This window comes from Filicampus tigris, chromosome 16 (assembly GCF_054856515.1).
Source record: "Filicampus tigris isolate MCC_2025a chromosome 16, RoL_Ftig_1.0, whole genome shotgun sequence".
In the NCBI taxonomy this organism is placed as follows: domain Eukaryota; kingdom Metazoa; phylum Chordata; class Actinopteri; order Syngnathiformes; family Syngnathidae; genus Filicampus; species Filicampus tigris.
The window spans coordinates 17,641,574-17,666,687 of NC_141232.1; the positions used below are offsets into that span (position 1 = coordinate 17,641,574).

General features: G+C 43.1%; 1 protein-coding gene across 1 annotated transcript in view; it reads left to right on the forward strand.

Moving 5' to 3' along the window:
• The window catches only part of clpp (caseinolytic mitochondrial matrix peptidase proteolytic subunit), a 49,924-nt gene that overhangs the window by 22,744 nt on the left and 2,066 nt on the right, over positions 1-25,114 (forward strand). The window contains exons 3-6 of the mRNA XM_086055604.1: positions 9,385-9,456; positions 9,568-9,664; positions 21,161-21,348; positions 21,444-21,549. Coding sequence (XP_085911730.1) covers positions 9,385-9,456; positions 9,568-9,664; positions 21,161-21,348; positions 21,444-21,549 — 463 coding nt within the window. The remainder of the gene's footprint in view (positions 1-9,384; positions 9,457-9,567; positions 9,665-21,160; positions 21,349-21,443; positions 21,550-25,114) is intronic.

The following is a 25,114-nucleotide window of genomic DNA, read 5'->3' on the forward strand; positions in this document are numbered from 1 at the left end:
TAGGCCGCAGTTCGATGATCGACTTTGTAGTCGTATCATCGGACTTGCGGCCGCATGTTTTGGACACTCGGGTGAAGAGAGGGGCGGAGCTGTCAACTGATCACCATCTGGTGGTGAGTTGGCTCCGATGGTGGGGGAAGATGCCGGTCCGACCTGGCAGACCCAAACGTATTGTGAGGGTTTGCTGGGAACGTCTGGCAGAATCCCCTGTCAGAAGGAGTTTCAACTCCCACCTCCGGCAGAACTTTTCCCACGTCCCGGGGGAGGCGGGGGACATCGAGTCCGAGTGGACCATGTTTCGTGCCTCCATTGTTGAGGCGGCCGATCGGAGCTGTGGCCGCAAGGTGGTCGGTGCCTGTCGTGGCGGCAATCCCCGAACCCGCTGGTGGACACCAGCGGTAAGGGATGCTGTCCAGCTGAAGAAGGAGTCCTATCGGGCCTTTTTGGCCTGCGGGACCCCGGAGGCAGCTGACGGGTACCGGCTGGCCAAGCGGAATGCAGCCCTGGCGGTTGCTGAGGCAAAAACCCGGGTGTGGGAGGAGTTTGGGGAGGCCATGGAAAATGACTTCCGGACGGCTTCGAGGAAATTCTGGTCCACCATCCGGCGTCTCAGGAGGGGGAAGCAGTGCACCATTAACACTGTTTATAGTGGAGATGGGGTGCTGCTGACCTCAACTCGGGACGTTGTGGATCGGTGGGGAGATTACTTCGAAGACCTCCTCAATTCCACCGACACGCCTTCCGCTGAGGAAGCAGAGCCTGGAGACTCTGAGGTGGGCTCTCCTATCTCTGGGGTTGAAGTCACCGAGGTAGTCAAAAAGCTCCTCGGTGGCAAAGCCCCGGGGGTGGATGAGATCCGCCCGGAGTTCATAAAGGCTCTGGATGTTGAGGGGCTGTCATGGTTGACACGTCTCTTCAGCATCGCGTGGACATCGGGGACAGTGCCTCTGGATTGGCAGACCGGGGTGGTGGTCCCCCTTTTTAAGAAGGGGGACCGGAGGGTGTGCTCCAATTACAGAGGGATCACACTCCTCAGCCTCCCCGGCAAGGTCTATTCAGGGGTGCTGGAGAGGAGGGTCCGTCGGAAGGTCGAATCCCGGATTCAGGAGGAGCAATGTGGTTTTCGACCTGGCCGTGGAACAGTGGACCAGCTCTACACCCTCGGCAGGGTCCTCGAGGGTGCATGGGAGTTTGCCCAACCGGTCTACATGTGTTTTGTGGACTTGGAGAAGGCGTTCGACCGTGTCCCTCGGGGAGTTCTGTGGGGGGTGCTTCGGGAGTACGGGGTACCGAGCCCCCTGATAAGGGCTGTCCGGTCCCTGTACCACCGATGCCAGAGTTTGGTCCGAATTGCCGGCAGTAAGTCGGATTCGTTTCCTGTGGGGGTTGGACTCCGCCAAGGCTGCCCTTTGTCACCGATTCTGTTCATAACCTTTATGGACAGAATTTCTAGGCGCAGCCGAGGTGTCGAGGGGGTCCGGTTTGGTGGCCTCAGTATTGCATCTCTGCTTTTTGCAGATGATGTGGTACTGTTGGCTTCTTCAAGCCGCGATCTCCAACTCTCGCTGGAGCGGTTCGCAGCCGAGTGTGAAACGGTCGGAATGAAGATCAGCACCTCCAAATCTGAGACCATGGTCCTCAGTCGGAAAAGGGTGGCGTGCCCTCTCCGGGTCGGGGATGAGATTCTGCCCCAAGTGGAGGAGTTCAAGTATCTTGGGGTCTTGTTCACGAGTGAGGGTAAGATGGAACGGGAGATCGACAGGCGGATCGGTGCAGCGTCTGCTGTGATGCGGACCCTGTATCGGTCTGTCGTGGTGAAGAAGGAGCTTAGCCGAAAGGCGAAGCTCTCAATTTACCGGTCGATCTACGTTCCTACTCTCACCTATGGTCATGAGCTGTGGGTCATGACCGAAAGAACAAGATCTCGGATACAAGCGGCCGAAATGGGTTTCCTTCGCAGGGTGTCCGGGCTCTCCCTTAGAGATAGGGTGAGAAGTTTGGCCATCCGGGAGGGACTCAAGAGTCGAGCCGCTGCTCCTCCGCATCGAGAGGAGCCAGTTGAGGTGGCTCGGGCATCTGATTAGGATGCCTCCTGGACGCCTCCCTGGTGAGGTGTTCCGGGCATGTCCCACCGGCAGGAGACCCCGAGGACGACCCAGAACACGCTGGAGAGACTATGTCTCCCGGCTTGCCTGGGAACGCCTTGGGATCCTTCCGGAAGAGCTGGAGGATGTTGCTGGGGAGAGGGAAGTCTGGGCTTCCCTGCTGAAGCTGCTGCCTCCGCGACCCGACTTCGGATAAGCGGGAGATAATGGATGGATGGATGGAAAAATGTTTGGGTCGACTTCCCTTCAATTGTAAAAACAAGCATTGGATTCAACTCACGCGAACAGCCCCTCAGCCCTTCTCAAACTCACACACGCACGCGTGCGTCTTTCAGCTGTTACTAAAAGCATGCTACTGAACACCAATTGAATGCTAACCTTGTCTTGCTTTTGAGAGTAAATATATATGACAAACACAACGCAGCATTTTAAGGGCAAGCAAGGAAAGTTTATGTAATCTAAGCAGCCTATGTAACCATGGGATGTATATGTATGTACAGTATTTATGTATAGGCTGCAGCTACGTATGATCTAAGCTAAATATTAGCTGGATATGTGCATTCGTGTGTTGAACTTGTTGGTTCAATGTTGCAAGTAGACTTACTCAGCCGATTCTGACTTTGGGTCATGAGCCGCATCGCGTCATTCTATGGCTAGGCGTCGGCCGAATGAGCCGGGCGGGCCAGATGACCGACCCCGTGAAAGGCGACTGCTGCCACCGCGGTGTCATCGCTGCCGCTGCACACGCTTGCCGGCCGGGACGAAGCGAACCGAGGAGCTGAGCGCGAGTTGGGGTGACGTGATATTGCTACGTAGCTTCGGAGGCAGGAGCCCGAGGCTGCGCAGATGCGCGCACACATTTTTTTTTAATCGGTCGTACTCTGTTCGTAGCTCTTCCGCGCGGCTAACTAGGAATCGAAACTCAGCACCGACATTCTAAAATCTGAACGGTTCCTGGTGAACCGGAATGATGGAACTGATTCCACTCGAATCCGGGGTTTCGGTCCCCACCATAAGCAAGTGACAACCGTGCATGTCTGCCGAGCAATTCATCCTCATCGTCAATATTTTGAAGCAGATGTAACGCCTCCTCTACTCTAAAGCTTTTTTTTTCAAGATACATGTATAGATCATGGTGACCAGTAGCCTTTATCAATGCAGCCGCTGGTTGCTATGGAAACCTTAATCACGCAATCAAAAAAATTGAAGGCGTCAAAAGGGGGTTCGATTAACTTTGAAAATAATGCGCTAAATTGACAGCCCTAATACACATGTTCAATTAAGATATGAATCTGGTATAAGAGTGTTTGTTCTATTTGGGGATCTTTTGAATTTAAATAGCCTAATAGTGGAATAATTTGATATGTGAATTAGGGGTAGGACTAGATAAGTATTGTACTTCTTCCTACTCCCTTTGAACATGTAAACTGAGTTGATCAATGACATCTAGTGATGATTTTTCTTTTTCTTCTTTCCTTTCTTCAAAATGTGTTTTTTATCTCATAATGTGTTTATATGTTCAATCAATCAATCAATCAAATGTATATATCATCACTGCCCTGTGAAAAACACTTAAGTCCAATTTTGGAATTTAAAAAAAAGAATTCACATTAATGCGATACCTATTACACAGAAAAAACATTCACGTACAAATAAGAAAATTGAAAAAAACTGACATACTGTAAGTGTTTTTCACAGGACAGCGGCGATATGTATGTATGTACAGTGGTACCTCTACTTACGAAATTAATTGGTTCTGGAAGAAATTTCTTAAGTAGAAAATTTTGTAAGTAGTAATTTCCCATGTAAATGCCCTAATCTGTTCCAAGCCCCCCAATATTAAGACATAAATGTTTTCTAAAGCATAAAAATGCATGAAAACGTGTAACAAATACATGTTTCAATTAGATTATTGCACAATAAATCAGAGTTGTGCATAATGTACAAAAACAAAGAATAGAGTAAGGAATAAAAATGATGGTCGTTTACCATTTAATTGCTGTCCTCATTGCGTTTTGCCCTCTTTGGTTCATGTTCTCTCTCAGAAGTGGTTTTTGCCTGGCGTTTTTTAAACGACTGATTTAATAACGTGGCGACTGTCGATACATTACGGTCATATTCTTTGGCGAGATCAACCAAACGCATCCTCCTTTCATACTTTTCTATTATCTCTTGCTTTGTTTGTATGGACAAAAAAACGATTTTCTCGTTTTTTTCTTTTCCTCGTTTCTCATTCACGTAAAACTATCGGAAGACCTCATGGCCCGAGGGGCGAATGACAAGGACGCTGCATCTATCTATTTACCTGTCGATCCACACACATCAGGAAGATGCAAGGCTAGCCAATGGCAGAGCAGCTATGAGTATGTTGTGTTCAGTAAACTCTGGAGCTGCGAGTAGCAGCCCATACTGCGAGCATCAACCCCATACTTTTGCCTTTCGTATCCTGAAATTTCTTTCGGAACGAGAGGCAATATTTTCGTGTTGGGGCGTTTCGTAACTTGAAAATTTCGTATGAAGAGACGTTCGTAAGTAGAGGTGCCACTGTATGTATGTATAAATGTATGTACACTCAACAAAACTATAAATGCCACACTTTTGTTCTTGCTCCCATTTTTCATGGATGAATGCAAAGGTCTAAGACTTTATCATCATATCTCTCAAATATTGTTCACAAACCAGTCTGTGATAGTGAGCACTTCTCATTTGCTGAGATAATCCATCCCACTGAACAGGTGTGCCATATCAAGATGCTGATTAGACACCTTGATTAGTGCACAGGTGTGCCTAAGACTGCCCACAATTAAAGACCACTCTGAAAGGTGCAGTTTTGTTTTATTGAGGGGGATAGGGGGTTTGGGGGTTTGACTCAGAAAACCAGTCAGTATCTGGGGTTAACCACCATTTGCCTCATGCAGTGCATAGAGTTGATCAGGTTGTCGATTGTGGGCTGTGGAATGTTGGTCCACTCCTCTTCAATGGCTGTGTGAAGTTTCTGGATATTGGTGCTCAGAAAGTAGTAATATAATAATAATAATAATAATAATAATAATTGGTGAAATTGGTCCTGATACCGGTACACAATGTTGTATACGCGGATCCAGAGCATCCCAAACATGCTCAATGGGTGACATGTCCCGTGAGTATGCTGGCCATGCAAGAACTTGGACGTTTTCAGCTTCCAAGAATTGTCTACGGATCCTAACAACATGGGGCCATGCATTATCCTGCTACAACATGAGGTGATGTTCTTGGATGTATGGCACAACAATGGGCCTCAGGATCTTGTCACAGTATCTCTCTGCATTCAAAATGCCATCAATGAAACGCACCTGTGTTCTTTGTCCATAACAGATGCCTGCCCATACCATAAACCCACCACCACCATGAGCCACTCGATCCACAACATTGACATCAGACAATCGCTCACCCACACGACACCACACACTGTCTACCATCTGCCCTGAACGGTGTAAACCGGGATTCATCCTTGAAGAGAACACCTCTCAAACATGCCAGTCACCATCAAATGTGAGCATTTGCCCACGCGAGTCGGTTACTGCGATGAACTGGAATGAGGTCGAGACCCCGATAAGGACGACGAACATGCAGATGAGCTTCCCTGAGACTGTTTCTGACAGTTTGTGCTGAAATTCTTTGGTTATGCAAACTGATTGTTTCAGCAGCTGTCCGAGTGGCTGGTCTCAGACGATTTTGGAGGTGAACATGCTGGATGTGGAGGTCCTGGGCTGGTGTGGTTACGCGTGGTCTGCGGTTGTGAGGCTGGTTGGATATACTGCCAAATTCTCTGAAACACCTTTGGAGACTGTTTATGGTAGAGAAATGAACATTCAATACACAAGCAACAGCTCTGGTTGACATTCCTTCTGTCAGCATGCCAGTCGCATGCTCCCTCAAGTCGCATGCTCCATCAAATCTTGCGACATCTGTGGCATTGTGCTGCGATAAAACTGCACCTTTCAGAGTGGCCTTTTATTGTGGGCAGTCTGTGGTACACCTGGGCACTAATCATGGTGTCTAAATAGCATCTTGAAATGGCACACCTGTGAGATGGGATGGTTTATCTCCGCAAAGGAGAATTGCTCACTATCACAGATTTAGACTGGTTTGTGAACAATATTTGAGAGAAATTGTGATATTTTATCTGTGAAAATTGTGAAATTTAGACCTTAGAGTTAATCTCATAAAAAATGTGAGCAAGAACAAAAGTGTTGCGTTTATATTTTTGTTGAGTTTATGTATGTACTGTATGTATGCAGAGCTGGGCACTTGACCCTTTTTGCCGGTCCGTCCTCCGTCCGTGACCTGGGTACCCTTCTGTCCTCGTCCCTCCGCCCTTATTCATAAAAATGATCATCCTCTGACCCCGTCCGTCCCTGTCCTTTTAAAGCACTTCTGTCCTTACATGTCTGTCTGTCTGTCTGTCTGTGTTCGTACGGGTGCTTGAAAAGCTTGAAAATGCTTGGATTTTAATATTGTGTTTTCAAGGTTTGAAAAATGCTTGAATTTTGGGTGAAGTTCGTAAATGATTGGAAGTTGTTGTTATCCTTTCGGCTTTTCCACTCAGGGGTCGCCACAGCGAATCAATTGCACACTCGATTTGCATCATTGATTTGGCAAAGTATTTTACGCCGGATGCCCTTCCTGACGTAACCCTATCAGCAGGGCACACACACACAGACACCATCACTGAGCGGGAATCGATCCCACGCTGCCCTCACACAACTCGGGCGCGTGTACCACTACACTATCAGTGACTCCTTGTAAATGATTGGAAGTGTTCATCATATTTCTCTGCAGTTTGTCTCAATAGGCTAATTATAAAATGGCGTGGACAAATAAAATAAGGGTCCTTAAAAATGAAAGCTTCGCTGTTGATTGCAGATCTTCTCTATGGCAAGCGGATATGATCATACAACGCATATCGCATTTACTTTGAAGAGCGCCGAACGGTGTTCAGAATGCCACTTTTTATGCAGAGTGGCGTCCAGCGTCACTTTTGACAAACGCTGAACAGTGTTCGGAATGCCGCTTTATTTGCCGAATGCCGACTGCCGTTTGAAGAGACACTTAGGTGAGCTTAACATTGGCACTTATAGCTTTTCATGTAAAAATGACATCAGTACTAAAGTGATTTGCCCCCCCCAAAGCTCTGTAGTGATTTAAGGTCTTTTTTGTGATTAGATTTACAAACAAATTGCCCCGCCCCCTTTTGGGGCGTAGCTTATGTTATGCTTTCAGTCTCAGTGGTCTATGTCACGGGAGGGAGGCTAGCGTGGTAATATTGCTCGCTTTGTCAGTTCTGTTATTTACAACGGCGACCGATCGCCACCAAAATGCAAATGCACATTACTACACTTGTCCACTTCAACCTGTGAAAGTATAAAAGTGTTCTGCACAATGTTTGGATTTATTGACATAAAATGTGATCTCATCATGATCACCTCCACAAAATCAAAAATACCATGGCAATTGCTCCTCCACTTCCATAAGATGAAGCGGACAAGAGCATGAATGCACACACGAATCCCGACTGGTCATATTTTGGACATTTAGCTACGCTAAACTCGTGTCAACTCTCAGGAGGGAGACGGCGGCTTGCAGCGAGCAACAGGCAGATTGGAGCTTTAGAGCTTTTCAGATTTGGAGCCACTTCCCTCCCTGGCTAAAGGTAGGATAATAGGACGGCTATTAGCAACAACTGGCTTCAGGTCGTTAAAACAAAAAGTGATAGCACAACAACATTAGCTCTTTACTCTGCGTCCAGCCTGCGTCGATCTTCAAGTCGCGGGGTTGCCTCCCAAGCAGTCACGTACGTTGTCCGACAGAGAGCCGCCAGAGAGTGCGATAAGCCCTCATCAAACAAGCGTCAATGTTCAGCGAACAAAAAGTTCCAGCGAGGCTGATCAATACCACAATCCCTATAACAGCAGTTGTCGCTCGCGCCGACGCGAGAGTAGAAAGAAGCCTAAAAAGAAGTCTTTCACCTAGTAGGCTGAGATGATTTTTGGCCGCCTCGCGAGCACGTCACACGCATGAGGGCCGATTAGTGGGCCGGACTAAAATCAACTTCCGGCCATGCTTAGTCCAGCCATTTTTTAAAATTTGTCACCCCTCACTCCTCCACCCCAAAAATCCCCAGGCCGGAGGGTCCGACCGGTCCGGCCCAGGGACGGACTGCCCAGCTCTGTAAATCAGCCACAGAGAGGTTAATCCTTTTGATATGTTGAAGTGGGCATTAGTACAGATGTCCACATAATTTTTGGTGCCAATTGATTGCCGTTTTTGGACGTTATAAGCAATGAAAGTACAATGATTTCCAATGGAGAGTTTGGAATCGGTTCCTCCCGGGACTCTGGCCGAACAAGGATAGAACAGTAGGGTCCGTTAACGAGAGGCGTTAATCATGGAGTCACTTATTTCCTAATTCCTCCAAAATGAATGGATAAAATAGAAAATGGCAACTCTTTTCGTTTTCCTGATCAAAAAATATAGGAAATGAACTTGTTAGTGAAAACATGGCCATCCCGGCCCCACCGTCCCTTTAACTTAAAATGCTGTTCCGAACGGCGGTGTCTTATATGGTAATGAGGAGCTAATGAGCTCCGCCTCTCTCTGGCAAGTCCAGACAAACCGTTTGATCGTCACTGGATTTTAACAAGGAGGATTTAAATTGTTTTCGTCGACTGTCACAGAACAAAACGGTGCTTTATTGTACCACTGATGCAATGTATGGATGAATGAATCTTGTACCAGTCTAGTCGCACATTAAAAGTTTATTTGGCCACGGAGATGATGTAATTGTGATAGGATAAAAACGCTAGTTAGCAGTAGCTTGAACCTGTTAAAGTGCTTGCTCATTTGTTTGCATTAGTGCTAGTCATCTTTACCAATAGTTTTGAGTCAAACCATTACATAAATCAAGACAGCAGCTGATTACATCATTCCCACCGAATGCTGATAAACATCTAATCTACAACTACATTGATAGTTGGTGTGATTATAGAATGTATTACATGGACAGTGCCTTGTAAGCATAACATCTAAAAGTTAGCCATGTTTTTTTTTTTTATATAAAAATGGCTTAAATTTTGTTTAAAACAACATTAGTTTTCGCTTTGTTTTTAGACAGGGGAAGCGACACACAAACAAAACCCCAGTGTACTCTCCTCCAACCTAACCAACATTTGAATGTTGTCGGACTCATTTACCATAGGTTACTATAATTAATTTTTTCTTGTGTTCTTCTTCATTTCAGGGCAGAGGAGAACGAGCTTATGACATATATTCTCGCCTACTTAGAGAGAGAATAATTTGTGTAATGGGTCCCGTAAGTGTCTTGCTTTAATGATTTTCTTCAGATGTTTTTGTTTTGTAATATGCTTTTATGATGGTTGACAGTATATTCTTTATCCCTGCTGAAATTGCCACCCCGTCTAAGATTGATGACTCTGTTGCCAGTCTGGTTATTGCGCAACTGCTGTTTCTTCAGTCTGAAAGCAACAACAAACCAATCCACATGTACATCAACAGCCCTGGTAAGTAATCAGAGATCTTCAAGTAATTCTCATTATTGTCACATTGCAGGGACATTAGAAGCAAGTACTGTTATTGGTCTTTGAATTGGACGTTTTCAGAAGGAAATTTTGAACTGTCTTTCCATTTCATTGCTGATCACTACTCCAGTGGTCCCACTGCTGCCTTAGTTTCTTTAAACTTGCGCTCCTGTCTTGTGTGGCTCATGTCAAAATACAAATGAAAAAAAGAATTCAACATTTTGTCAATATTAATGTTGAAACGTGCAAAAATCTAATGTATTACTGCTATCCAATTATTTGAATCCCATTGTAAATTGCATTTACATGTAAAATGTAAAGACTCTTTTACATGGGCGAGAAATCACGAGCCATTTTTTATTCCCACTGTATCAACACCTTATTCCCACCAACACGTCTTCATGTGAGGAAGCAGTTTTGGGAGTCTCTGGGGCGAAGATTGCCATGGTGCTTAAAAAGGTCCGCATTGGGAGGGCCTCTCGGGCGTATGACATTTGACCAGAATTCCTTAAGGCTCTAGATTAGGGATGTCAAACTAATTTTTGTTGCGGGCCACATCATAGTTATGGTTTACTTCAGAGGGCTGTTATGACTATGAACCCAAATAATATGATATGATATTATCGCCTCCAGTGATGTGCGGTCAGGGGCGGCAAGTGAGGCTCACTAGAACTATCTGCTTAACGTCCTCTTCATGTGAAGAGTTTAAAAAAAAAAAAGGAAAACCAAGCCACAAGCCCTTAACGGCAACACTTAACAATAAAATACAGAACCTACCTAAATTGTTAGAATATTTTAATTTGCAGTTCTAAAAAATTATGTATAATTATATTGTTTATTTTCATTCCAGGTGCATAACATATTTTGAATGTGTAGGTATGAGAATGAACAAAATGCTTTGGATTGAGGTTAAATAAAAACAAAATAAAAAATCAATTCATTTTAATTTGCTTTAGTTTCTTTAGTTTTCTTTATCACAGTGCAATTCCCCTTATTTTACTCATATAATCTAACTCCCTTCTACCTAAAAAAATGTTTGGTGCCCAAGAAAATTGAAATATGTTTTAGTATTTCTTTGAGTATTTATAGGTAGTTTCATAGTATTAGTTCAACTCAGCATAGTGTATAGTTTTGGGTTCTATTTTAAAATGCACTAAATATTTACAATTAAAAAAATTAAGGCCACAGTGTCACCTTCAATTTCAATGACTCCTTAATTTATAAACATGTCAGGAATACTGGTGCAAGCTACAAAGTTTTAATACAAGTTGAATATCCTATCATTTTAATTGTCTGTATTATTCATTTGTACATACCTTAAAGCAGGGGTGTCAAAGTCAAATGTAAGGAGGGCCAAATAAAAAATTTTGCGACAAGCCGAGGGCCGGACTGATAGAATGTTCATTGAAATTGTTTAAAATGTCCAGATTGGTTCGGGTCCTTCGCACCTGCTGATGATGTCACGCTTTATATATCTGTAAAATCTTTCTTTGCCTCTATGCTTGTCAACCCCCTGACTGTTGTGCTCATATGTTCAGAGTTACTAAATGAAAAATAAGTAAGTACATTACTGCTACTTTTGCGAGGCAGCTCGTACGTCACTTCCGCTTACGACCCGAGAAGAAGCCGCTGCCCGTCTTGTGAAACAAGATCAGTGGAACGTTTGCGTTTCTCCTGCCAAACTAGAAACAATTTTCTGGTTGGCTTGGGCTGCAAGATTGTATGAACTGTACATAATATGAACTAAAGCGGAGAGGATCATATCATTGGTATGATGTCTCCGGCTGACTCTATTTTAGAGTGGCAAGGTATGGATGTAGGTGCTCCTGTCAGAGAACACAGGCCCGTATTCCACTTGACACGTCTATTTACTGTGGTCTGCAACAACACAGACAAAGAATAACCTAGCAACATCGTGCAATGCATATCCATTAGTTAACAATATGCCTAAACATTACAATTCACTGTATTAAGCAATTAAAGAGCCAAACAATACATACAGTAACAATACACATCCACACGTTTCATCACTAGAATAGTAATAATTATAGTAATAGTAAGCCGAAATAAGTAACTAGTGTTCATCAATGTGACATCACTCACGAGAACATATCTAGGCTATTATGTACAGCAGTTACCTGACACGAACCTAAATGATTAAACTCACCTTTTAACATTTGCACACAACAACAAACATGGTGAAACACAGGAAATCTGCAACTACTGCATTTGCTGGCACGAACAAACTACTAGCTAGCTGTGTCGGAGGAGGAGAAAGAAAAGAAACCACGTCTCTCGCTATCAATACTTAGTGATCGAGGAGCGTTCAATGCCTGATCACGGGGTGGGACATCTCAGTACTTCATCGAAACTCAATGAAAATATCAAATGCCAATAATTACTAATAATAAAACGTGAGATTTAGTTAGTAGAAGTATTTCTTAATAAAGTGTGTTTTACTCCGAATAACTTTTCACCACAATCCGATTCTGAAAGCCACGAAAAGTGACGTGAAGTCTTGAGTCAGCATGTAGACGACCGAAGGACGATCCTCGCGAAAGTAGCGGTAATGTTTGTTTTAACAACAGCCAGGGGATGGCAAACATAGATGCAAGGAAATATGTTACAAAAATAGTGTAACGAATTGGGTTGTGTGTTGTGGTCGAATTTGTGTGACGTGACATTTAAAGCCAAGTGGGGAAGAAAAGAAAAAAAAAAAAAGCCCCAAAAAAGATGTGTTGTTTCCGAGGAAACATGAATGCATTGTGCGGCTCGCTTGATGGGAGGGCATGGCAGTGACAGTAGCGGAGGATGAAGAGGAGAGCATGACTGAACAGTTGTCGTACTGTATTGGCGTCGGCTGCGGCCCACAGTAGCCGGTTGGACTAATAAAATGTGATAATTAAACTACATCTGTGTTCTTGGAAGACGCTACAATATATTTTAAAGCGCGGCGTCATCAGCAGGCGCGAAGGACCCGATCACTTCTGCTACCCACACCGGCTTGCTGCGGGCTGCGGGCCAGATCTAATAATAAAGCATTATCATCCCAGGGGCCGTAGAAAACCTTCTCACATCCGGCCAGCGGGCCTTGACTTTGACATTTGTGCCTTAAAGAATTAAAGCTGTAAGATACCGCTGGTCATATAAGAGCACCTGCTTGCTGGTGCGATTATGCCGCGATTAACATATGACCCCATAAGTTAACTAATCGCGTCTACTTTTGGTGATTAGTCGACTAGCAAATAATCGTTTGTGGCAGCCCTGCAGGAGAGCACTCACAGTGACCTGGCTTGCAGTTCTACGTTTTACTGCTGCTAAGTATGGCCAATGCGGTGGCGGCAGGAGGGCCAACCAGCCAGTCTTGTTCATGTTAATAAACATAGTTTTTATGCTTGTTTCAAGTAGGGATGTGCGCGACTAGTCGTTTAACCGTCTACGATTTATTAAATGTTTTGGATTTTACTAGTTAGTTAAACACGGTATCACACATCTTGTTCCACACGCCTCGGCCTCTGTAAACATGCTGAGCACCAAGAGAGAGAATTGCTCCCTCCCCCCCAACCGCCCCACCCCTGCACCCACACACACATAGTAGGGGGCGGGGACACCACAAAAAAAAAAAGCACCGTTTGGCAGTACTGTATTTTGACGCAGCATATGACAGTGGGCATGGCGGCGGGATCAGGCAGACGAGCATGAGAGCGTTTGTTCCAACTAGGCGCCGCATGCTCGCCGCACAGCAGAGATTACCCAACTAATTTGTGGAATGACTGCCCGCGATATGCTGCCACTTTATTTTGTTAAAGGCAAAGGGTTCGAAAAATGTATGCTGTATATCGAGCCTGAGTACGCGGTGCCAAGTCGTAAAACAATCACGTCCCAACTCGAGAGTAGCCATAACCAAATGAAAGAGGAGATGCTACGAGCGTTTGAGCGGGTCAACTATGTGGCCATAACTACAGGCGGATGGACGTCCATAGCCACCTAATCTTACATGACTATACCGTGTCATTATGTGGACGAAGGACATCTCCGCTGCTGTGTGCTTCAGACATGTGCCTTAGAGGAAAGACACACAGCTGTAAACTTGACTGCTCACCTGCAGAGTGTGATGGGTACGTGGGCACTATAAAATAAAGTCGTTACCTGTGTGCATGACAATGCAGCTAACATGGTGCTAGTGAATGATCCCCTGCTAGACTGGGACTCGGCACCATTACTCATTACATTATTCATAATAAATGCCATGCATTGCATTGGAAAATGTATCATAAATGTATTTCTCTTTCAATTGTTCACCTTTATTCAGTCAGTTGTTGTTACATCAATAGAATTTAAATTAACAAACTGTCCTGAATGTTTGGGCAAAATAGCCCCTAAATACACACCTTTGCTTTTTAAACTTTGAATTCAATATGTATTAAAATTAAAGTTTTCTTCTTTATAGACTAGTCGCAAATAAAATTTGAGACTAGTCGGCGGGCAAATTAGTCGAAATTCTCATCCCTAGTTTCAAGTATTATTTTTATTTATTTTTGTATCCCTGTGGTATATAAATGGCATTGAGTATTGAGTATTTTCCTGGGTATTGATATTGAGTTTTAAATTTTAGTATCGTGACAACCCTATGACAGACTCTTGTCATGTACACAAAATGACACGATAATAACACGTGGATAGGATTTCACCCAGTGTAATATAAGGCTGCTATTTCAACATCTCGGATGACATAGCAGGACCTGTGTGCATTGTTGTCTGGTCTGGCAGCCACCACAGGCACTGGAGGCAACATAAACAAAAGCGGGGCTGCCGAGATGTGCTAACTAACGACAACTTTATTGCACGCTTGTGACCCTGGTGGGCATAGGTGGTTCAGAAAATGGATGGATGGGTGGATAGCAAACTCTTTGACACTGCACTGTGTCGTTACTGACAAAATGAATACTTGTTGGAAGACAAACGGCCACGGCTCATTGAAGTGCAGCTATGGTAAGTGATATTTTTAATCATCTGTTTTATTTGGCCACTGAAAATGTTTTCACATGAAATTGACCATTAGCCACAATGTCAATACTGTACACTTGTACGCGGCGCGGTCGGATGTGTGGACCGCTGCGGCTAACTTTGTCGGTTCTGCGTTCCTTTTTCTGTAAATAAAACGGCACTCATAAAAATCACTAATGACCTTCTCATGGCAGTAGATTCTGGACTACTCACTATCCTTATCCTTTTCGATCTGAGTGCGGCCTTTGACATGACCTGTCACTTCACCCTCCTCAATAGACTGTCATCCATTAGTGTTACCCATACTCCGCTCAAATGGTTCACATCCTACCTCTCTGGCCACACTCATTCATTCAGCTTAAATAATTTAAGTCAGTTCTTTCCCCTGTTACTACATCATCATCTACCTTCTTCCTCTTGGCAATATCTTCTGTAAATTAAATGTTAATTTCCACTGCTATGCTGATAACACTCAGCTCTACCTCTCCACAAATCTCTCATCTACTCTCCCACCCACTTCCCTCATTGACTGCATTGCTGAAATAAAATCCTGGTTCACCCTTAACTTCCTTAAACTAAACAGAAACAAAACAGAGGTTCGCCTCATTGGCACTAAATCCACATTATCCAAAACAAGCAGCTTTTTATCACTATCGACAACTCTTCTCTCACACCCTCTCCTCAGGTTAAGTCTGTGTGTCATTCTTGATAGCACACTATCATTTCAATCACACACCCGATCAGCTTATATCCACTTAGGTAACATTAATCATCTCCGTCCCTCTCTCACCCGTCACTCTGCTGCCATCCTGGTCAACAGCCTCGTCATATCCCGTCTTGGCAACTATAACTCCCTTCTTTTTGGCCTCCCCAAATAAAGCCCTCCATAAATTACCTAGTCCAGAATTCAGCTGCCTGCATCATCACCAGAACCCCCTCTATGCACCACATCTCTCCTGTTCTCCAGCAGCTTCCCTGGCTACCCATACAATCTCATATCCAGTTCAAAGTTCTCCTGTTGGCGTTCAAGGCCATCCACAAACTCTCCCCCTATATTTGTCTGACCTCCTCCATCTTCCCTGTCCTTCACACACTCTCAGATCCTCCTCATCATTACACTTGTCTGTCTCATCTGCACGTCTAACTACAATGGTGAGCAGATCATTCAGCCGATATGCTCCTTGCCTCTGGAATGCTCTCCCACCCCACCTCAGAAGAATTGCCTCATTCTTTCATTTCAAGTCCAAACTTAAAACACATCTCTTTAAAGAAGCCTATTCACTATAACACTCACCTGTTTATGCAATTTCAATCTATTTTAATTTATTTTAAAAGCCCTCTTTAGTATTTTCCTGTTAGTTTCCTTTATGAATTCATGTTTTTACGGTGACCTTGAGTGACAGCAAGGTGCTTTGAAATAAAATATATTTTTATTAAAATTGAAATATAGACTATAGAGCTGCCTGATATTGGAAAAACGAAAGAAATACATTTTTTTCATGCGGCAAAATAAGCAAGATCAATTTGTTCTTAGCTAATTCATTGTAATTGCCCTCGATAATGTTCGACTATGGGGTGGCGATTTAAGTTTGCAGCTGACTTGTCGAATTCAAATAAAAGCATACAATTCCACAAGAAAATTATGTCTTTGTGATATGCATTTTGCATAGGCCAATATTGCACTATTGATATTTGGTCAATATATTGTGTAGCCTTAATAGGCTAATCTGTTTTGGCTTCATATTTTTATATCTGACTCCACACACCTGATTCAAATGGTCAAGATTGTTATCAGGCTTCTGCAGAGCTTGCTGATGAGCAGACCATTTGAATCAGGTGTGTTGGAGGAGGGAAACATCAAAGACATGCAGGATAGTGGCCCTCGAGGATCAAAGTTGTCCATCCCTGCTCTGCAACATTGCGTGGCCACTGCCTCTGAATTGGCAGGCCAGGGTAGTAATCTCACTCCAGAGAGTGTTTTCGTAATACTGGTGATTGCAGTCCTCAGCATCCCTGCGCGTAATACTGGTGATTGCAGTCCTCAGCATCCCTGCGTAGGTCTATTCATGAGTCCGAGAGATAAAGTTCCGTTGGAGAAGGTGAAGGTGGTCACCCATGTCCCTGCAGCAGCCACTGAGGTTTCAGGTTTCATAACAAAGCGAAGTACACACACCGATTTTATTTTGAATGTGAGTGACCCAAAACATAAGAATAAAAATATTACCAAGACTTAGTTGTGAGAGGCAGCATGATGCCACACAACATCCAGACTAGGGCTGTTCGATTTTGCCTAACAAGAAAATCCCGATTATTTTCTCTCATACCCGATTTTACGATCACGATTTCTTTGTAAAAAAAAAAAAAAAAGAATTAAGGAAAAATTAAGTATTTTGAATGTCTTATTTAAACTTTATTTTTCTTTCTTTGAACTCAAAATGCCAATCAATTTAACTCAATACACAGAACAATCCATTGGAATTAACAACATTTTACTTAAACAATAGATTTCAGATCTGTTCTTAAACCAATAATGTAAGAAGAAAGTGCATATACCATCTGAAACGAAATCAACAACATGAGAGAAGGTAGACAGTCAATTCTGTAAACCAAACAGTTTGTCAGCAAGTCATTTTGCCAACCAGCTAGTGACTAGCCTTTCACCTTTCTCCCTGGTCTTACTTGAACATAAATCAATGATTAGTGCAAAACTGTCACTCAATAATACAATGCACTGTCAAGCTTAAAAATACGGATGCACCGGGTGGCCAGAGGTCCGTTGTAAAGAGAAAAAAAAAGGGACGCCTTTCAGACGTTGAGTTACTTGCTCGCGGGTTGTATTATATATGCGGGGCACACACTACACTACAGACCTATATTTGCCCGATTTATTAAATAAACGCTCACTTTCCTGAGCAAATAGCAGAATCGCCGGTAGCCATGGATGGTGTTGTAGTTTTTTCCGGTTTGCGTGCTCGTGGGAGGAAGCGGAAATGCAGAGGAAACTACGGTGGCTTAGATGCACCAAAAATAAATAAAAATCGAACGTGCTGATTCAAACGTTTTTAACATCGTTTTATCCAGAAAGTTCGGTTTCGGTTCAAAATCGCTTAAAGGGACGGTGGGGCCGGAATGGCCATGTATTCACTAACAAGTTCATTTTATATATTTTTTGATCAGGAAAATGAAAAGAGTTGCCTTTTTCTCATTTATCCATTAGTATTGGAGAAATTAGTAAATAAGTAACTCCATGAATAACGGCCCTTGTTAATGAGGAGAATAACCGCGCCCCCTAGCGTTCTATCCATGTTTGGCCGGAGTCACGCGAGGAACCGATTCCAAACCCTCCATTGGAAATCATTGTACTTTTATTGCTTATAATGTCCAAAATCGGTGATCAATTGGCACCAAAATTTATGTGGACATCTCTACTAATGCCCACTGCAACATATCAAAAGGATTAACCTCTCCATGGCTGATCTATATGAGGATGAGGAAATGTGGAAGTCAGCAGAGCTACATAGATTTAGGCTGGGACGAGCGCACACTGCTTCTTTGCTGATCACAGTTAGAACGGGTGAGGCATCAAACACCAGCCCGGATATTTACAGAGACTGTAAATGAGTAGGGGGAATGAGTAGACGTGCACATTTATTTGGATGAGGAATGGACCCAATTTTTCGACTTAGAACGCGCCATCCAATTTGTAAGATAACAGTCGAAATGGCACGATCCAATGCGGCCACACTCGTCTGTGCAGTCAGCCTCGCCGAAACTTTTTGTTCGCTGTTCGATGAGGGCTTTCGTCACTCTCACGCCGCTTCACTCAGGCAGGTTGCGGCTGCAAGCAGGGACACCGCACGCAACTGCTTGCGAGGCGACATGAAGACACAGGCTCATCTTCACCTCCACACGCTGGGCGGACAGTAAGGAGCTAATGTTGTTGTGCTAACGCCTTTTGTTTTAACGGCCTGAACTTAGTTGCTGCTATTAGCCGTCCCAATCCTACCTTTAGCCGGGGAGGGAAGCAGGGGGCTCCAATCTGCCTGCTGCTGCTGCAAGCCGCCATTTCTCTCCCTCCTGAGACACGAGTTTAGCGTCGCTAAATGTCCGAAATATGACCAGTCGGTGATCATGATGAGATCACGTTTTATGTCAATAAATCCAAACTATTGTGCAAAACAATTTTATACTTTCACAGGTTGAAGTGGACAAGAGTAGTAGATAAGAATGCCTTTATTGATCCCACAGTGGGGAAATTTTCATTGTTACAGTAGCAAAGATATAGGTCACACAGGGGCGGCGGCATAATGTGGCCATTAATGTATAACATTGACGGCAAACATTTAGAATCAAACCTATGTAGATATACGCAGTAACATGTGTATATACACATGTGTATACACACCAACCTACATCTACATAAAAAATATGAGGAACACTCATTTCGGCCTGTACATAGTACAGAGGAAAAAATACTCTAAGTGACAGTGCTGCAGTGCTGTAGTGGAATGTAAGGAACAGCATTGGATAAAAATAAAACTAGACTAACAGTAGTGGGGAATGTTGAGTATTGCACGGTATTACAGTAGTGGGGAATATTGGGTATTGCACGATACGAGCTCAGGTGCAGGACTGCACAATTGCACTAATGACCGCCAGTTTGTAGAGACTACACAATGTTCTTGTTAAAGAGTCTGACAGCAGCAGGCAAGAAGGAACGGCGGAATCTCTCCTTTGCACAGCGAGGGTGTAACAGTCTGTCACTGAAGGTGCTGTGGAGTGCTGTTAGGGTGCCCTGGAGGGGGTGGTCCGGGTTGCCCAGCATTGATGACAGCTTGGCCAACATCCTCCTGTCCCCCACCGAGTCCACAGAGTCCAGGGAGCAGCCCAGGACAGAGCAGCCCCTCTTGACCAGTTTGTCCAGCCGCTTCTTGTCCCGGGCCGAGACGCCGCCTGCCCAGGTGACCACTCCCTGGAAGATGACCGATGCAACCACCGAGTCATAAAAGTTCCTGAGGAGTGTCCCTTGAACCCCAAAAGACCTCAGTCTCCTGAGTAGGAAGAGTCTGCTCTGACTCTTCCTATAGAGGGCGTCTGTGTTGTCGCACCAGTCCAGTTTATATAGTAATGTGCATTTGCATTTTGGTGGCGATCGGTCACCGTTTTAGACAACAGAACTGACCTTTCGAGCAATATTACCAAGCATGCCTTCCTCGCATGACGTAGACCGCTGAGACCGAAAACATAACATAAGCCAAATAAGGGAAATTTGTCAGTTAACCTAATCACAAAAAAACACCTAAGATCACTACAGAGTCTTTTGAGGTGGGCATTTTAGTACTAATGTCCTTTTTACATGCAAACCTATTATATAAGTGCCACTGTTAAGCTCACCCATGTGCCCCTTTAATCGAGCAGCCCTAATCCAGACTGTATGAAAATATAAAGTAATAGTGGTAGAAGAAATAGAAAAAGCTAGACCAACAGTTAGCTTTTCTGGTAACTACATTTCAATTGAAAATTTGTCATTTTGTCATTATGTGGTGACACTCAGCATTTTGTCTGTTGGTGTAAAGGCTAGTGACGATCAGCATTATGTCTGTAGAAGGAAGACTGAGACATTTGCGGAAAAGATCCCCCTGCCTACAGTCTACACATGGTAGGGGCTCATTGATGTTCCTGCACTGCTTTCAAACCTGCAGGTTGTGAAGGGCAAGTGTATCAAGAATGCTATCAGAAAATGTCATGTTGTCTATGAAGAAGCTGAAACTTAGATGTCATTGAATATTCCAACAAGACAATGAGCCAAAATACTGTATGTCTCAAAAGTGGATCTAGGCTTTGTTTCAGAAGAGTGTCAGTGTCATCTGGCCCATTGGAAAGTCTTTGGTGGGATTTAAAGAATGCTTGGCTTTGTGAGACCCTTGTCCATTAGGAACATACTAAACTTACTCAGGAACGCTGGCAGAAGCTGGTGTCCGGGTAGGTATCATGTTTGCAGTAGCTCAAAAGAAAATGTTTTTGTGTGGATCATACAAGCTATTTAATTGATTAAAATTTGCATATCAATGTAATTTACATCCATCCGTTATCCACACCGCATCGAACCCATGACCACTGCACTGTGAGGCGGACGTGCTAAACCAGTTGACCACCTTTCCGCCCATGTAATTTACATAAATATAAATATTGCAACTGTAAATGTTTGCTGTACCCTCTTCACTATTTAGCAAGTTATGAGCCAATATCTAGTGGAATGGTGTAAACCACATTAAAGCAAAAGCTTTAGGCATAAAAATGGATTAATCAATTGATTGTTTCTGAAGAATGCTACTGATTGTTTATAATATATGGTTGTATTACCAAGGCTAGTATTGTTGAATAGCTCTTACTCTGGTTAAAAAAAATGGAAAAGAAAATATGTACATTTTTATGTATTCACTGCTTTAAGAAGGTTCTCAATTCCCCTAGGTGGTGTGGTAACAGCGGGCCTGGCTATATATGACACCATGCAGTATATCCTTAATCCCATCTCCACTTGGTGCGTTGGTCAAGCAGCGAGTATGGGTAGTTTGCTGCTGGCAGCAGGGACAACAGGCATGAGGCATTCATTACCTAATGCCCGTATCATGGTCCACCAGCCATCTGGAGGTGCTAGGGTAAGAGATTTCATTACTAGGCGATTATCTGAGACTGTTAGTGATCAAATATTTGATACATCTTACATTGCAATGGAATTATTCTTCTGTTCCAGGGTCAAGCCACTGACATCGCCATCCAGGCTGAGGAGATCATGAAACTGAAGAAACAAATAAACAATCTCTATACCAAACACACTGGGCAGCTGCTAGAAACCATTGGTAAGGTTCCTCTGCCACATCTGCTCTCTCTGGGTGGTTTGGGTATAAAATGTTATGGTTTCATCACATTTGCAACACTTTTTTGCCTTTTTTCCTGGCTTCCCAAGCTAATTCTTAGCAAGCATTAGCATTGAGAAAAAAAACAATCCTAAAAGATTTCCTTTACTTGCAAACAATTTCAAATGGGTTTACATTGTGGAAGATTTTGAAACGTTCTACTGTCTTCATGGCAAAACATGCACGTTTGTTCATGGAGTTCAGGTCACATGGCGAATGGTCGTGAGGGGCAGACGAGTGAGGAGTCTGCTTTCTCTGGTGCGATACAAACCTTTTTCACCACTGTTGATGGTAAAATTGTTGTGGAAGAGAAGTACCGGTATTTTTTTTTTTAGTCGTTAAAATTAAGATGAGCTTGTGCTTTTAGCTCTCTTGCATACTTTGACAAACTCCTACTTTGTATGGCTTTTAAGCTTATAGTCACTGTCCTTATGAAAAACGCTTATGTCCAATTTTGGGGGAAAAAAATAATTTTCACGTTAATGCGATGTCTGTAACGTGGAAACACCATTCACGTAAAAATAAGAACGTTTTAAAAAATGGACATAAGATATGCTAGTTTTTCTGTGTATTTGTGGTGTTGCTGTTTTTGTTTTTTTGTTACTCTTTTTTTTTTTGTGGGGTTCCCATTACATTCAACAAAAACTGTTAAAATGTCCTGTGTTGAACTTCATATTTTTGTTATGATCAGATTTTTTTCCCCTACCATGTTGAAAGTGAAGTTGGTAGGAAACACTACTCAACATTTTTTCCCTCAATCTCATTTGCGTAAAAGTTCATGCATGATATGCACGTAGCTGGTACCTCGCTTGCCTTATGTCATCTGTTCAATCGCCGCGTTCAGAAAAGCCCTTTATCATATGTGCAACAGCGTACGTTAAAGTGAAATCAAGAGGAGACAGGATGTGTCTTTCAGTGTTAATACAGTAAATGCCCTTTATTGTGTGAAGGCGAAGGCCTTAACACATCAATCAATCACATTTTATTTATATAGCACTTTTCATACATAAAAATGCAACTCAAAGTGCTTTAAAACATTCAAAGCAAAACACAGATAATTAGAAAAAAAAAAAAAAAAAATCCGTTCATGCCCTCCCTCCCAACAAACCCAAGACAGATATCCATTAGTACATCAGCAATCCTTCACACACACACACACACACACACACACACACACACAAAGTGCACAACCTGATAAAATGTGTTAAAAAGACATGACAAGGCACAGAGAAACCATATGAGGAAAGGGTACTCAAGGGGAGCTCTCCGCGCCGAGGGGAATGACAGCCCACGGCCACAGGGGCGCCACCACCATAGAGGCCCGGATTAGACAGGCGGACCCCACACAAAGTGTAGAGGCCGCCGGCCACCCAGACCCAAGGGGTCCCTGCGATGACAGCCCCCGCGGGAAGGGCAGCCACTCCTCCCTCAAAGCGGAGGCTCCCCCGTGAGAAACACTGGAGCTAAAAGCTGACAACGGCAGAGAGCAACAAAACTAAAAGACAGAACAGTAGTATAGTCTAAGAACTAGAATCAGTAAGATAAGATAGACAAAAAAAAAAAAAAATATCTTCAATCAAAAGAAAAGATAAATTATTTAAAAGTTGTTGAAAGCCAAACTAAAAAGGTGTGTCTTGAGCTTCCTCTTAAAAATATCAACAGTCTCTGCAGACCTGACGTCCTCTGGCAGGCTATTCCAAAGGTGAGGACCAAAACGGTATGTTATTCCTACACTTTAAACGTATTATTCTATTTTATTCCGACCACTTTCGATGTGCAACTCCTTCCACATTTTTCATCCGATTGACTTCATTTAAAATTCAAAACATTCATAAAATTTATGCCTTCTAGGGTAGTATTTTTTTCCGTTCCCCAAATCTACCGTTTCCCCAATATTTCCCGTTTTTCACCCCAAAAAACCCATTCATTTCCAATGGCATATTCAACATTTCCCATTTCCACCATTCACAAGATTCAACTCATTCAACTCAAATTGGTAAAGCTTTTCAGCACACCCACAATTCCTACTTCTCCAAAATTCTACTTATTCACCTGTAAAAAAACCACAAAATTCCACCATTCATTCCCATTGCCATATTTAACAATTCACATTTACATCATTCCAATTTGAAATGGACAACATTCATCTCATTCAACTCATATTGGTCAAGCTTTTCAACACCCCCCAAATTCCTATTTCTCACACATTCAACTCATTCACCCTTAAAAAACCCACAAAAATTCACCATTCATTTCCATTGGTACATTCAACTTTTCACATTTACATCATTCCAATTTCCACAAATTCGAGTTATTCAACTCATTCAGCTTACATTCAGCTTTTCAACACCCACAAAATTCCTACTTTCCACACATTCAACTCATTCACACTTAAAAAAAAACCCCACAAAAATTCAACTATTCACCATTCATTCCCACTGGAACATTCAACTTTTCGCATTTACACCATTCCAATTTCCACAAATTCAAGTCATTCAACTCATTCAATTCACATTCAGCTTTTCAACACCCCCCAAATTGCTACTTTCACACATTCAATTCATTCACACTTAAAAAACCCACAAAATTCAACTATTCACCATTCATTCCCACTGGAACATTCAACTTTTCGCATTTACACCATTCCAATTTCCACAAATTCAAGTCATTCAACTCATTCAATTCACATTCAGCTTTTCAACACCTCCAAAATTCCTACTTTCCACACATTCAACTCATTCACACTTAAAAACCCCCACAAAAATTCAACTATTCACCATTCATTTCCATTGGAACATTCAACTTTTCACATTTACACCTTCCCAATTTCCACTAATTCAAGTCATTCAACTCATTCAACTCACATTCAGCTTTTCAACACCCCCAAAATACGTACTTCCCACACATAAAACTTATTCACACCTAAAAAGCCCACAAAAATTCAACTATTCACCATTCATTTCCATTGGCAGATTTACCTTTTCGCATTTACACCATTCCAATTTCCACAAATTCAAGTCATTCAACTCATTCAACTCGTATTCAGCTTTTCAACACCCCCAAAATCCGTACTTCCCACACATAAAACTTATTCACACCTAAAAAACCCACAAAAATTCAACTATTCACCATTCATTTCCATTGGCAGATTTACCTTTTCGCATTTACACCATTCCAATTTCCACAAATTCAAGTCATTCAACTCATTCAACTCACATTCAGCTTTTCAACACCCCCAAAATTCCTACTTTTTACACATTCAGTCTCCTTCACACTTAAAAAAACCACAAAAATTCACCATTCATTTCCAGTGGACCAGTGTTGTTGCCCCGTTGTCTCCCCAGTGCGGCGACCATCTTGGACAGGGACACTAGCGAGACTGGGGATACTCACCCCGAGGTCTCCCCAGTGCGCAGCCATCTTGGAAAGAGACATTAGCTAGACTGGGGATACTCACCCTGAGGTCTCCCCAGTGCGGCGGCCATCTTGGACAGGGACATTAGCTAGA